Below are 15,002 nucleotides of genomic sequence, written 5' to 3' on the forward strand. Positions count from 1 at the left end.
TGAGATGCTTTGGTGATAATCTTTTGCCATATTGTCTTAGAATTCAAAATCACCATTCATAAAATCAAGTAAATAATATTGTACATAACATTTTGTTTCAAAAGATTTTTAAAAATTGACCTTCAGACATTCTGGTCATATCTTTATAGAGTTGCTACGCTTTCTAAGTTCTACATAAGATATAAGCATAATCAAGTAAAGTTTATAATCAATAGTATGATTCTAACAAACTAAACATTATCGAGAAACGGACAAATGTTACCTTGAATGTCGAATAGCACAACTTCAAAAATTTCCATAAAAATTTTAATATTTTAAAACAAAAACAACGCCATTTTTTTACGAGACTTAATTGTTTATTTAGGATAGTAAAGTTTATATTTCTTATCATTTAAATAGAAGACGGCTTGAATAGTTATTTCTCGCATCGTATTATAAACAGCTTTCCACGGATGTTAAATGTACAATTATAAGATTAAAAACAGTTTTTTATCCCCGAGGTGCCGAAGACATGAGCTAAAAAACTGGTATTAATCTTAGAATTGTACATTTTTGTATCAGTAGAAAATTGGAAATTTTTTTTTTACTTTTTCCTTTCAAAATCTAAATTAAGAAATTGAGTTATCCAATTCATTCCCCCCCTCCTCAAGTGCCCATATAGGCCTCTAGGGGCGTATCCGCTAGTTTTTGATAAAGGAATAAATAAAAATAATAAGTTCCATTTCTTGAGCAATTAACCTATATCTTTGAAAAAGCCAAAAACCTGCTTTGAACAAATACAAAGCTTCTCATACCTCTCTTACAAGCCGTTTATAAGATCTTATTGGTAGTTTGAATGGGGCACTTGTCCAATATTGTGGTATGGAAATCGCTCTTCTATGAGTACTACTTAAAAGCCTACTTTTACTGCAATACACATAGACATTCTCATCGTCGGTTCGTCAGTTTAGAATGCTTTTCCTTTTACTCCCACAAGTATAATACGAATTTGGTTGAACCCGTGTTAGCTCAACAAATACCCACACGAAGTATTATATTGCTTTAATCTAAGAATAAATGGCTGGTTATGGTGTTTGATCTATATCATATAAGTATATTAAGCACTTAAGAAGGAAGATAGTTTTATAAAGTGTATTTACATTACAAGTGAATCAGTTAAGTATGAAAATATTTACAGGATAAGTGATAATAAACATAAGTAGTGTAGGACAGAAAATGCCCTAAGTCCAAAGCATTAAATTGTGCATAGTGTTAGATCTCTAACATAAGACCTAGGCACAATTCATGCTAAGTACTGAGGGACCTAAATTTAAACTACAATGCATGCCAAAACAACTAAGTCATTACCTTTAAGCCAGAAGAACTTGATGGTTCGAGAGTCAATGAATAACTAAGATATTTTAAGAAGTGCAAGTTATAACAACAACTATTTATCAGGATCTAAGCCCTTGTCTGTTTAATAAAGTGTTTGTATGTTAAACTTGTGACGTAAATGAAGCTATGGTTGTAGGCATACATACTAGTACAGGATGGTTACATGTTTACTTTAACAATAGATATAATGTTTTTATAAGCATATAACAATATTCAATCACATACAGTTTACCATGATTAGGCTAGTATTACCCATATAAGGTATTATATTGGTAAGAATAGACTAATAAATTTGTAAAAACATATAAAAAGTGCCTAAGGGCTAGCCAGAGTAATTTTATCTTGTGCCTGAGTTATTCGCGATAATTACCATGGCTTGTCAATCATTATTTAGATCAGAGTTTTATATGGTGTAAAATTTATAGCGAATATAGGTAAGTGGACTAAATGCGAAGCATTTCTGTAAAGGTCGTGTTCGTACGTTCAAAGAATTTTGAAATTTGGAGGTCGCATCTCCATTATTGTACAAACTTACATACAAGAATACAATTAATACCAGTTTTTTTACTCGGGATTTCGGTCACTCTGGGCTAACAAAACTAGTTTTAGTCTTCTGCGGAAAGCTGTCTATAATACGATGCGATAAATAACTATGTATTCTTTAATTATTATTAATTTGACGTTTGAACATTTTCCCTAATTATGACACGACGTCATAACTGGCTAGCCAATTAACACTAAGCAAGGATGACAACTTCCACAAAAACAAATCTCAACAAATTAACATTGCCAATCAGAATATGTTTTCCAGTATGGCTTCGAAACCGAGTAATATCCGTTTTCAGCCTCGGAAGCTGTTTATAATACGATGCGATAAATAACCTTTACAAAAATCCTATTAAATATTTCGTAAAATGGCTGAAAATCAAGAAACATTTACATTTTATGACCTTACCAATCAGTTGATTCTAACTATTTCTTATCGTTTAAGGAATCATCTTTTTGCAAAAACTGTTTATTGGTAAAAAGCTTGATACTAAACATTACCATAAATTTGCTAAGCTTTCTAAATTGCACCAATCGATATATACCTAATTACTTGGAGGTTGCACCAGATGTACTATAATAAAGCAATACTCGCAGCTGGTTAAATAATAATACCCCCATCCACACCCTATACCCTGTCTCCTCTCTTCCTATTGGATGAACAAACTGACCAATAAAATTAGCACAATTGGTCCACATTAGCAAGAAAAACTGACGTCAAATTTTTCAGTGCATAACATTAAACATCTGCAAAGTTTGACATCAATATGACGATTTTAACATGCCTAAATTAACCAAGCCTACATGTTATGGACGAACAGACGGACATAACCTGCATGTAGCTTTGCTGTTAAAGCAATTATATGCATCACCTATTTGTATAGAAACATTTCAATATTTGACCCTGTGATAACAATTTTGTTTACTTTGGGCAGCTAGAGGGGGACAATTGTTACTTTAGTACATTCTAAGAGGAGATAGCAAAAGAGGGGGACTATCTTTACAATTGTTACTTTAATACATCCTAAGAGGAGATAGAAAAAAGAGGAGAACTATCTTTAAATTATAACTTTAGTATGACCTAAGAGGTGATAGCAAAAGAGGAGAACTTTCATACAATTGTTACTTTAGTACATCCTAAGAGGAGATATCATAAAGAGAAGAACTTTCCTTCAATTGTTACTTTAGAATATTCCAAGAGGAGATATTATAAAGAGGGGAACTTTCCTACAATTGTTACTTTAGTATATCCCAAGACGAGATAGGAAAAAGAGGAGAACTTTCCTACAATTGTTACTTTAGTACACCCCAAGTGGAGATAGAAAAAAGAGGAGAACTTTCCTTAAATTTACCTTTAGTATATCCCAAGAGAAGATAGGAAAAAGAGGAGAACTTTCATACAATTGTTGCTTTAATATACCCCAAGAGGAGATAGCGTAAAGAGGAGAACATTCATACAATTGTTACTTTAGTACATCCCAAGAGGAGATAGGAAAAAGAGGAGGACTTTCATACAATTGTTACTTTAGCATATCCCAAGAGGAGATAGGAAAAAGAGGACAACTTTAGCACATCCGGTGATTTTTCAATACCACAAACAAGCTTTCTTCCTTCGGGATTTAAAGGGATAAGACAATAGCTGATAAATTGATGTTCATCCCCAAACATGATAAACAAAATTACACCTTCTGTAGATTTCAATTAGTGGCACAGACTTTAGGACAATCAAATTAATGAAACAACCAAACAAAATTCAATAAAAGTCCCAAAGTTGTTAAGTTAACGAATAAAAAAAATGTTATACAAAACTTTGGGGACTATAGTGTAATAAACAGTCCATTGACCTCTCGCTTCCACCTTCTCTATACATTAAAAAGATGAATTTAATCTTATTTTGGCTTTGGCATCTTGAAAAGAGCCCTTCAACGCTCACACCCAAGATATAGGAATCACCAACTCTTTGATTGCACGACCTTTGTCTGGAGATCTTAATAATATAAGTATATCAAAAATCTTACTTTATTTTAGTTTAAAGTCATTAAATGAGAAAAAAAATCGGGTATAGTCCTTTCCACGACATCCCTCCATAAGGAGCGATTCTTCGTATTTTTAAAATGGCTTTTTATAGGTTATTTTAGGTTAGGTTAGGTTATATTGTGTTAGGTGATTGCCCCACAGGGTTAGGTAATTGGCCCCGCAGGGTTAGAGCTCCCCGCAGGGGCTAGAAATAGAAGAAAAGCTACTGTGAAAAATACGAAGAATCGCTCCTTATGGAGGGATGTCGTGGAAAGGACTATACCCAAAAAATCTAGCAGAAATTAAACTGAAAAATGGAATATATATTTTTAAAAAAATCTAAAACTAGGTAATATTTGTCAAATAAAATACAAATTAATTCAAAATTCAGACAAAAGCTTTTAATTTTTTGGCATTTAATATCAATAAATCATTGTACAGGGTGGGGCAAATAAGACCGGACAAACTTGAAACGGCCATAGCGCCAAAACTACTTGACCAATCAGGACGTTTGACCCCAATATAAAAAGCCTAGGTAATTACCTTTTAGCATAAAAAAAATCTTTGGACGAAGATGGGCTTGTACTCCAAGCTGGCCGCACTTATGTTCAACAAGGCATATTCGAAATGCACCGGTGGAATAATATGGATCCTCGACTAGGGCCCACCAAATCGGATCTCAGCCCATCTGTAGATGAGGTAGAGTTATGCAACTTGCTGGGGATACTGTTAGATACATAAGTAAGACACTAGAAAAGACTAGAGCTCTCTATATAAAGTGGCTTGTCTGTAGTACTCCGGCAAAGTAAAGCGTGGCAGAGTTTTAGATGGCAAAAATAGTGTGAAATCATGAAAATTTCTCGGTTCTCGACGTTAGAGACCCATATGGAACTTAAGAACTCATTTTAGACTATGCATTGCGCAGACAACCCTAGCTGAATCTTCATGCCATTTCCAAAAAGGTATAGAACGTAATTCTAGCTCAACTGTGGTCCAAATAAGAGCCTCCGTGTCAAAGGTTGGCGTTAAAGTTGGGTGAATTTGGATCCTGCGGTTACTCACGTTCCTAAGGAAATGGGGCCTCAAAGCAGCCCGATCTTAATTCAATGGACTTTTGGACCTGGGGCTACTTTGAAGCATGCACCAAAAGACGTGCCTATACAACAAAGACCTACCTCATTGCCACCATCAAGGAGAAATTCGCCAGCTTGGACAGGGACATGGTGACCAGGGCCTGCGGGCGGTTCAGGGGGCGGGTGAAGGCGGTGATTGAGGCTGGCGGCGATTTTATTAAATAATCTAATAGTTATATACCTATTTTGCTTTCCAGTTTTTAAAATTCATTACAATCTTTAAAATTGACGATTTTATGTTCATTTGTTTAGAAGTTAGAATTTGTCCGGTCTTATTTGCCCCACCCTGTATATAAAAGTAATCTAAAATCCTTATTCAAAAGTGAAAGGATGTCTATCTGTCTATCTATGTGTCTATTGTAAGATCTCGTCAACCGCTGAACCAATATTGTTATCCTTTATAGCAAGATTCTCATAGGAACAAGGAAGGTTTTTGCCTTTTGGGAGTTTACTACCACCTTATGTTCCCCTAAAGTCCTCTAGGGGCGCAAACTCTAGTTGTTTAAGTAGACAAACCCATGCTAAAATACTTAAGTTTTCCACGGTTTATCCATCAATAAACAAGAATGACAAAATTAATAAAAGCGAAGCTCTGAAACGGTAGGACAAAAGGGCATAAACACTTGTAGAGTGTCAGAACTGAATAAGCAGATTATATTTGCATAAGTATAAACAAAATTATAAGAAGATTTGTTGCAAAACTGCAAAAATACACATTACTGTATAAGGACGTACTTACATTTTTAGGACTTGATTATAGAGATGTTTCGCTTATAACATTGTACCTTGTTGTAATAGGAATCAGAATTCCAAAAATCAGATGAATCGAATAATTCTAACATACAAAAATTTGATATCAAAAAGTAAAAAATCAACATGTTTAAAATGGACATACGGACATTTTGGTTATGGCTATAGAGTTGCTACACAAGTCTAAATTAACGAAAAAAGCTGTCCGTCTCGGATGGACGTACGGAAGAACGGATCTACCCTAATTATAGAAAAGCTTCGCTTTTAAAACTTATTTGTAGTGAAGCTTAGTTACAATATAAGATGTTTAAGACCATTGCAATAAAATCAACCTTTTTTTGGAAAAAGGATGAAAATAATTTTTTTTTCATTGTCTTATCACCCAGGATTCCTTGAAAAGGTTGGCGTACTCCCTCAAAGTTCCTAGTTGAGCAACAAAACTCCCCTTTATTTTGTTGGGTTAGTTTTTCGTTTGTTTGTTACTTTAGGTGAGGTTAGGTTAGGCTATTGTAGATATTGGGTAGTCCTGCAGGGTTAAGACAACCAATATGGTAGGTTAAAGAACCCAAGAAGGGTAAAGGATGGATGGTAAAACACTTTGATGGAAAGCACCAGAAGGTAAAATAAAAAGGAAGATATTATTTGAAACTCCCTCTATCTTTTTAACTTTATTATTTAAGTAAAAACTAAATTAGGCACTATAGCAAAAACTAGTATTATATATTTTTAATAGAATTAAGAACAGATTAAAGCAATAAGAAAAACGTTTCCTTATCTAGAAACTATGTTTCATTTAAGTTAGGGAGGGAGGGGACATTGGGCTGTTTATTACACTAGTCCCCAAAGTTTTTTAATTGGTTGGTTCATTAAGTTAAGTGTCTAAACATGACCACTATTGTAATCTACAAAAGGGGTAATCATTGGGGATGTACATCAATTTATGGGACATTGTCTTATCCCTTTAGATCCCTGGATTTAGATAATTTAAAATGCTAGTCTACTCATAGACGTCCAAGGGGGGGGGGGGGGTAAAGTGGGGAGTCCCCCCCCCAAAAACTAAAATTCTTGCGCGCGATTTTTAATACTAAATATTTAATAAAATTTAAATTAACCCCCCCAAAAAATTTACCCCGGGGGTATTTTTTTTTTTTTTTTTGGGGGGGGGGTTAACCAAAATTTACTTTGCCAACAGATTTCAGTGGGAGTATTTACCGACTCCCCCCCCCCCCAAGCAAATTTTATATAGAGTAGGGTTGGACCGGATATCCGGTTTGGCCGGATAACCGGCCATTTTTAATATCCAGCCGAATACCAGGTATTGAAACTATACCCGGCTGATTTTTAATGCCGGATATTCGGATTTCCGGCGTTGGCCAGATATCCTGTCGGATATTCGGCATTCGAAATCGGCCAAATATCCGGTATCCGGCCAAACCCTAATGTAGACAACCCCTAGATTGTAATTCCGCAGCCACTACTTAAAAAAAAAAATTATGTACATTTTGCACAAAAAGTACTGGCCAAAGACATTAAAGATCCGTGTTTAGTAATCAATATATCTGTACACTGTACATAATGATCATAAAACTATTATTTAAAAAGAGAAAAAACAACTAATTGCCTTTTGAGGGGGAGGTAAGGGGCTAGACTGTCTGGAAATTAAGTTAAATTGTCTGAAAATTTGTTTGCTTAATAATAAAAGCTTATCTTTCCTGTCGTGGTCAACAATTTAACATTAAACAAATATATTTTGATCTGAATACTTTAAGTAATTGTACATTATGGCCTTAACCTAGACATAATAATAAATTATCAAAGAGTTTTTATTTTTTTTTATATTTGTGTCGATTTCTCTGGGGAGGTTGGTGGTACCCTCCCCCCAAAAAATTATAAACCTTCCTGGGACGTATGAGAAGCTACTCTGTTAAGGAGAACCCGATCGATTCAGCGGTTAGCGAGATCCTTCGGTACAGGCAAACAGACAGACATACAAACAGACATCCTGTTACTTTATTACAAGAATGTGTCTAGAGAATAGTTATCATCTAATCAATCAATCAATATTTGTCTAGGTAAGACTGCTGGAGACTGGTTTGAGTGCCGGCCGAAATAAAACGATGGATCAACAGGATCATAACTTTTCAAATCACACGGTAATATATATAATTTCCAGTATGGCTTCGAAAACCGATTAATATCCGCTGGATTTGAATCGGTTCTCAGTTATACTCAAATATCATGTAAGGTATCATTTAACAGGCAATTTTCCACGAATATTAAACTAAAACCATAAAATGAATAGACTGGGCCTCAGGACCCTAGGGACTATCAAAAATAGACTGGGCCTCAGGACCCTAGGGACTAGCAAAAATGGTTTTGAAATAATTACTTTTAGCAAAGTTACTCTATAATTCACTTGGTCTGTCTGTCGTTATTATATATACTAGCGGCTACGTTCCTAGAGGCCTCTAGTGGCACTTTATATGTTGCTTTCAAGTCTCTTGAATATTAAATTCGTGTCTATGTTACGTTCAAGTCTCTATTAAGAATATTAATTTTTTTTCTCGATTTTTTTTGTAATTTTTCTTAGGAGGGTGGTGGTACCCTCCCCCAAAATAGTTATAAACCTTCCCAGGACCTATTCAGTTAAGGAGAACCAATCCTGTTACTATATTATCTATAGACGATACATATTATATCTAGATGGTCAAACTCTCTTGATAATCCGTCCAAATTAAAAAGGACATTTAAGCAGACATTTTCGGTGATATAATTTCCTCAAAGCTAGCTTTACCCTTAGAAACTCAACCTTTTAAAGCTGACTCCTTATTCGAACGAAATAAAAACCTCTGTTCACTTTCTAAGGATTAATAAAGCCAGAATAATCCTCCGCTGTTTTGCTATTGGCTGATTTTTAGAGTGTGTATCTAGATTATATCTATTGTTTAGACACCGTCAATAGACGAAAGGGAACAAGTAATACGACATCTAGAGACTGAAGTCGAGATGCAGGTGAGATAGATAGATAGATAGATACATAGATACATAGATAGATAGATAGATAGATACATAGATAGATAGATAGATGGATGGATGGATGGATGGATGGATGGATGGATGGATGGATGGATGGATGGATGGATGGATGGATGGATGGATGGATGGATGGATGGATGGATGGATGGATGGATGGATGGATGGATGGATGGATGGATGGATGGATGGATGGATGGATGGATGGATGGATGGATGGATGGATGGATGGATGGATGGATGGATGGATGGATGGATGGATGGATGGATGGATGGATGGACGGATGGACGGACGGACGGACGGACGGACGGACGGACGGACGGACAGACAGACAGACAGACAGACAGACAGACAGACAGACAGACAGACAGACAGACAGACAGACAGACAGACAGACAGACAGACAGACAGACAGACAGACAGACAGACAGACAGACAGACAGACAGACAGACAGACAGACAGACAGACAGACAGACAGACAGACAGACAGACAGACAGACAGACAGACAGACAGACAGACAGACAAACAGACAGACAGAAAGATAGATAGAAGTTAAGCTTAACTAATTAGGGTATGTCAGTCCGTCTGTAACGGTTAGCTCTTTTCATTAATTTAAAAATGTTAGATGTGTCCTATTGATTTCAAACTTTGCATGATTATTCCTATATCAGTTAGGTATAATTTAGGAATCGTAGGAACTCTATAATAGTTACCAGAAAGTCTTTATGTTAATTTTAAACATGCTGATTTTTCTACCTTTTTTGGCAAAAAATTTTTGTAAAATATTATTATCCTATTGATTTGATGTTTTGAATAACAATTCCTAGGACAACAAGGTCCAATATTATAAGCGAAGCATCTCTTTAATTAAATCCAAAAAATGTAAGTATATCGTTATACAGTATCCTGTATTTTCGCAATTTTGTTCTACTTCATATTCTTCTTATTATGTTACTAGCATATTCTGACACTCTACAAGAGTCATTGTTCGTTTGTTCTTTAGTCTGATTTTATGGATATTTTTATCCTTGTTTTTATATTTAGAGACAACAACGGTTTAGCGATGCAAAACAAGTCGAGGCTAAAGCTGCAAAAATTAAGGTAAATTTGTTTTTGGACACCCTTAATCTGTTGGGGGGGGGGGGGGCGGGGTCTATTTATGAGAGGGTGTGTTACAGTCCCCCAAAAAAGGATATAAACCCTTTTCTGAACCTACGAAAAGCTTCACTGTAAAGGAGAATCATATCAGTCCAGGGGTTAGTGAGATCTAAAGCTACAGACAATCACACTTACAGACAAACACTTGACAACCTGTTACTTTTTAAAAGCGAAGCTTTTCTATAATTAGGGCCGGTCCATCTGTCCGTACGTCCGTCCGTCCATATGTCCGTCCGAGATAGATAGCTTTTATTCGTTAATTTAGGCACGTTAGATTTGTCCTATCGATTTTAATTTACTAGTTAATTTACAATTTTGTTGGTTTATGCTTGTATAGATGTTGTCATCCTTGTTGAAAATACGTATTTGATAAACTTAAATGGTCACTTTTACGTGAACTAGCCTATAATCATAGTTATTTCTCGCATCGTATTATAAACAGATTTCCGCGGATATAGAATGTACAATTATAAGATTAAAACCATTTTTTTGCCCAGAGGTGCCGAAGGCACGGGCTAAAAAACTGGTTTTAATCTTATAACTGTACATTTTTATATTTGTAGAAAGCTGGATATAATACGATGCTAGACATAGTTTTTTCGTATGGATGAGAACCGGTTCCTATCCACCGGATTTGAATGAATACGAGAAAACCAATTAAAGACTTGTCAGGGATCTTAAGGGATAAGACAATTGATCACTTGGTGAGATGAAATCACTCCAACTATGATAACCAAAATTAACCCTTCTGTAGTTATTGGTTGTAATGTTTGGATACCATCTTTTTACAATCAATATAAAAACTCAATAAAAGTACCCCAAAGAATAAAATAACTTTATCATAAAACTTTGGGTACCAGTGTAGTGTAATTAACAGACCAATATCCCCTCCCTCCCTGTAAATTTGTACATTTTATCTTGGGCTATAATCGCCTTCTGTAAATGTGATGTTATATAACATTACAGAAATGGATATAGAATAAGTGGATATATTGACAGGTAAATTTTGCCATTATTGACCCCATTTATTGGTCAGTACGTTCATCCAATAAGAGGTGGAGGGGATTGAGTAGAGGTGGTAGTTGGGGGTATCGTCAATTTATCCAGTTAAGAGTTTACTTTATTAGAGTATATGAAAATCGGATGTAACATCCAAGTAATAATATATCCATTTCTGTTTAAGATATGCTAAATATTTTTTAACTTTCTACTTTAAACATATAACTGTAAAAATCCACCACAAATAGGGAGGGAAATCAATAATCTATCTGTAATACAAAGTAGAACGATGTCTGTCTGTCTGTTTGTTTGTATGTTTGTTTGTACCGAAGGATCTCGCTAATCGCTGAACTGATCGGGTTCTTTTTAACAGGGTAGCTTCTCATAGGTCCCGTGAAGGTTTATAACTATTTTGGGGAGGTTGCCAACACCATCCCAAGAGATATCGCCCCTAGAAAAAAATCCTCTCCCACAAAAATTTTTTTAAAAAAATTTTGTTTTAAATCTAAATTAAAAAAAAAATTTAGTCATTATATTTTCCGTATTATTGAGCTAGCTATTGATTATTATTGCGTATTCATGAAATTTAGAATTTTTAGATATGAACAATAACGTCCAACAGTAGCGAACCTGTTTAAAGTTAAGAGCAAAAACCCTCCTACAATAGCAAAAGAGGGTGTCAAGCTACAAAAACCCTCCTACAATAGCAAAAGAGGGTGTCAAGCTACAAAAACCCTCCTACAATAGCAAAGGAGGGTGTCAAGCTACAAAAACCCTTCTACAATAGCAAAGGAGGGTGTCAAGCTACAAAAACCCTCCTACAATAGCAAAGGAGGGTGTCAAGCTACAAAAACCCTCCTACAATAGCAAAGGAGGGTGTCAAGCTACAAAAACCCTCCTACAATAGCAAAGGAGGGTGTCAAGCTACAAAAACCCTCCTACAATAGCAAAGGAGGGTGTCAAGCTACAAAAACCCTCCTACAATAGCAAAGGAGGGTGTCAAGCTACAAAAACCCTTCTACAATAGCAAAGAAGGGTGTCAAGCTACAAAAACCCTCCTACAATAGCAAACAAGGGTGTCAAGCTACAAAAACCCTCCTACAATAGCAAAGGCGGGTGTCAAGCTACAAAAACCCTCCTGCAATAGCAAAGGAGGGTGTCAAGCTTTCAAAAACCCTCCTACAATAGCAAAAGAGGGTGTCAAGCTACAAAAACCCTCCTACAATAGCAAAGGAGGGTGTCAAGCTTCCAAAAACCCTCCTACAATAGCAAAGGAGGGTGTCAAGCTATAAAAACCCTCCTACAATAGCAAAGGAGGGTGTCAAGCTACAAAAACCCTTCTACAATAGCAAAGAAGGGTGTCAAGCTACAAAAACCCTCCTACAATAGCAAACAAGGGTGTCAAGCTACAAAAACCCTCCTACAATAGCAAAGGCGGGTGTCAAGCTACAAAAACCCTCCTGCAATAGCAAAGGAGGGTGTCAAGCTTTCAAAAACCCTCCTACAATAGCAAAAGAGGGTGTCAAGCTACAAAAACCCTCCTACAATAGCAAAGGAGGGTGTCAAGCTTCCAAAAACCCTCCTACAATAGCAAAGGAGGGTGTCAAGCTACAAAAACCCTCCTACAATAGCAAAGGAGGGTGTAAAGCTACAAAAACCCTCCAACAATAGCAAAGGAGGGTGTCAAGCTACAAAAGTCTCACACACCCCAAAGTCACAAAGGTGGGTGAGTGAGGGTGAGCAGACATTTAGGGAGGTGTATCCCCCACTCACAACCAATAAAACAATCCTACTACTTTTATTGCCTCTGTTTTACAACCCCCCCCCCCCCTTGATCTAAACCCTGTGTACGCCACTGCGCACCCAACTGCCCCAATGATTCCAATGATTAAATATAATAGGTCATATTGACCAAAGTCATGTTTCAAAGACACTGGAAACAGTGAAACACAGTAGAGTAAAAGTCTAGGGGTGCTGTTATATTACCAATGATTAATTATTATGGTATCTTATTTGCGATCAAGTTAGACTTGAAGGTAGGGGGAAATGACTCGTTTTCAAGTTTTGTACAACATATTGTTTAAGATTGAAATGTGGTTGTTATCAAGGATCTAAAGGGATGAGACACTGACCGAATCCCCATTCCAAATGATGATACAAAAAATAACCCCTTTTGTAGATTACAATCAGTATTTGAAACTTATGGCCACTCAAATTAATGAACCAAGTAAACATTCAAATTCAATATAAATCCTTAAAGTAAATGAGCAAAGGAATAAGAAAATATATAGTTTCTATTCTAGAACTTAGGGTCACCAACCTCCCTCTATCTATAATACAAAGTAGAACGATGTCTGTCGATCCGTTTGGCTCTATAGCGTTAAGAACGATTCTATATAGACGGAGGGACCTCCCATTACCTCTCGGGGTGACGACCATGTATTACAAAGTATACCATAAAATGTGTATAAATAATGCAAATAAATCTTGGCAACCACATCGTCCACAATAAAACCCAAAATTATCTAAAATTCCAAATGTGATGACGGGTAATAAAATTCCGAAAATAGAAATGACGCAAATGAGTACAAAATATACGCAAATTCTGATCTCTATTTTAACGTTTTTTTTTTGAAAATGCAACATATAATAACAGCTATTAAAACAATTTTCAAGCATAACTTTTATCTTGTTAGGATAACAATTAAATAAGAAAAATGTGATTACCATATGCAATTCGTGATCAAACACCTAATTGAAAAAAAATGCAAGACATAGCTTTTATTTTAAGAAAGACTAGGTGTTCTTAAGGTGGGAGGGGGAAAATTCAACCGCCCTTCTTTTTTTAAATTTGAGTTTTAATAAAAGATATTTTTAAAAAAATTTAGGGAGGGGATTTTAAATTGGCGCATTTGTATAAACACCAGTTAATGTACAAAAATAAGGTGGGGGGGGGGGGGGGGACAAAACAAGTTTTAAGAATTCCGAGAACCCAAACTTCTGTCATCTCCAAATGTTTCATCATGTGCACTCCCGATGACAGACACCCAGTAGACCGCGAATGTAAGATAGTGTGAAAAAAATAACCCAGGTTTATTAAAATATGATAAAGTAACTGGATGTTTGTCTGTGTGTTTGTATGTTTGTATCGAAGGATCTCGCTTAACGCTGAACCGATCGGGTTCTCCTTAACAGGGTAGCTTCTCATAGGTCTCGGGAAGGGTTATACCTATTTTTGGGGAGGGTTACACCACCCAAAATTAACTTGCTACCATTTATTCATGTACTGTACAAATTCGGAGCCGGTATTAACCTGCCACCATTTAATCATGAATGTACTTTACGAATAGGAGCCTGTATTAATCACGTGTATACCCATGCCAATGCACGTGAGATTTTAAATGTATGGAATTTGTGGAGCGCTGCTACTGCTAGATAATGTTTATGAATGTACGTACTTTCGTCAAGGGAGGGAGTGGACATCGGGAACTTTATTACACTAGCCCCAAAGTTTTATAATAACGTTTTTTTAATAACTTTGGGGTCTTGCATTGATTTTTTATTGGTTGGTTCACCAAGTTAGGTTTCACTTCAACCACTAATTGCAATCTTCAGAAGGGATATTTAGTGTATCATCAATGGGAATGTACATCAACTTATCAGCCATTTATCTTATTCAATTTCCCTTACATACGTTTGCTCAATAATTTGCTATAAGAACGTGAAATGACCTTTATAAGTGTCCAAATTTCTCCACCAATAATTTAATATTAAGGAATAATTTTGTTTATCATACTTGAGGCATAATAACATAAGTAAGATCTTCAATGCTCGACCAGATTTTTTATGAAATCTGATAAGGTGTTGCTCCCAGCTGGCTAAAAATAAAGATACTTCCCATCCATCCCCTCCCTTGTACTGGAGTTATGAACTGAGGTGAATTCTTAAAAAACTTTTTTGGCATTTTGCCTCACTAAAATAGTGAGGCAA

At 35.8% G+C, this 15,002-nt stretch overlaps 1 protein-coding gene across 3 annotated transcripts in view; it reads left to right on the forward strand.

Annotated features, from left to right (window-relative positions):
* Positions 1-15,002, forward strand: part of LOC145332324 (uncharacterized protein CG43867-like) — a 283,573-nt gene that overhangs the window by 96,894 nt on the left and 171,677 nt on the right. For all 3 annotated transcript variants that reach the window (XM_080177312.1, XM_080177313.1, XM_080177314.1), the window contains 3 exons: positions 7,892-7,972; positions 8,769-8,831; positions 9,900-9,956. In XM_080177312.1, coding sequence (XP_080033438.1) covers positions 7,892-7,972; positions 8,769-8,831; positions 9,900-9,956 — 201 coding nt within the window. The remainder of the gene's footprint in view (positions 1-7,891; positions 7,973-8,768; positions 8,832-9,899; positions 9,957-15,002) is intronic.

Source organism: Acartia tonsa, chromosome 11, assembly GCF_053477335.1.
Source record: "Acartia tonsa isolate MP-2025a chromosome 11, ASM5347733v1, whole genome shotgun sequence".
NCBI classification, from domain to species: Eukaryota; Metazoa; Arthropoda; class Copepoda; order Calanoida; family Acartiidae; genus Acartia; species Acartia tonsa.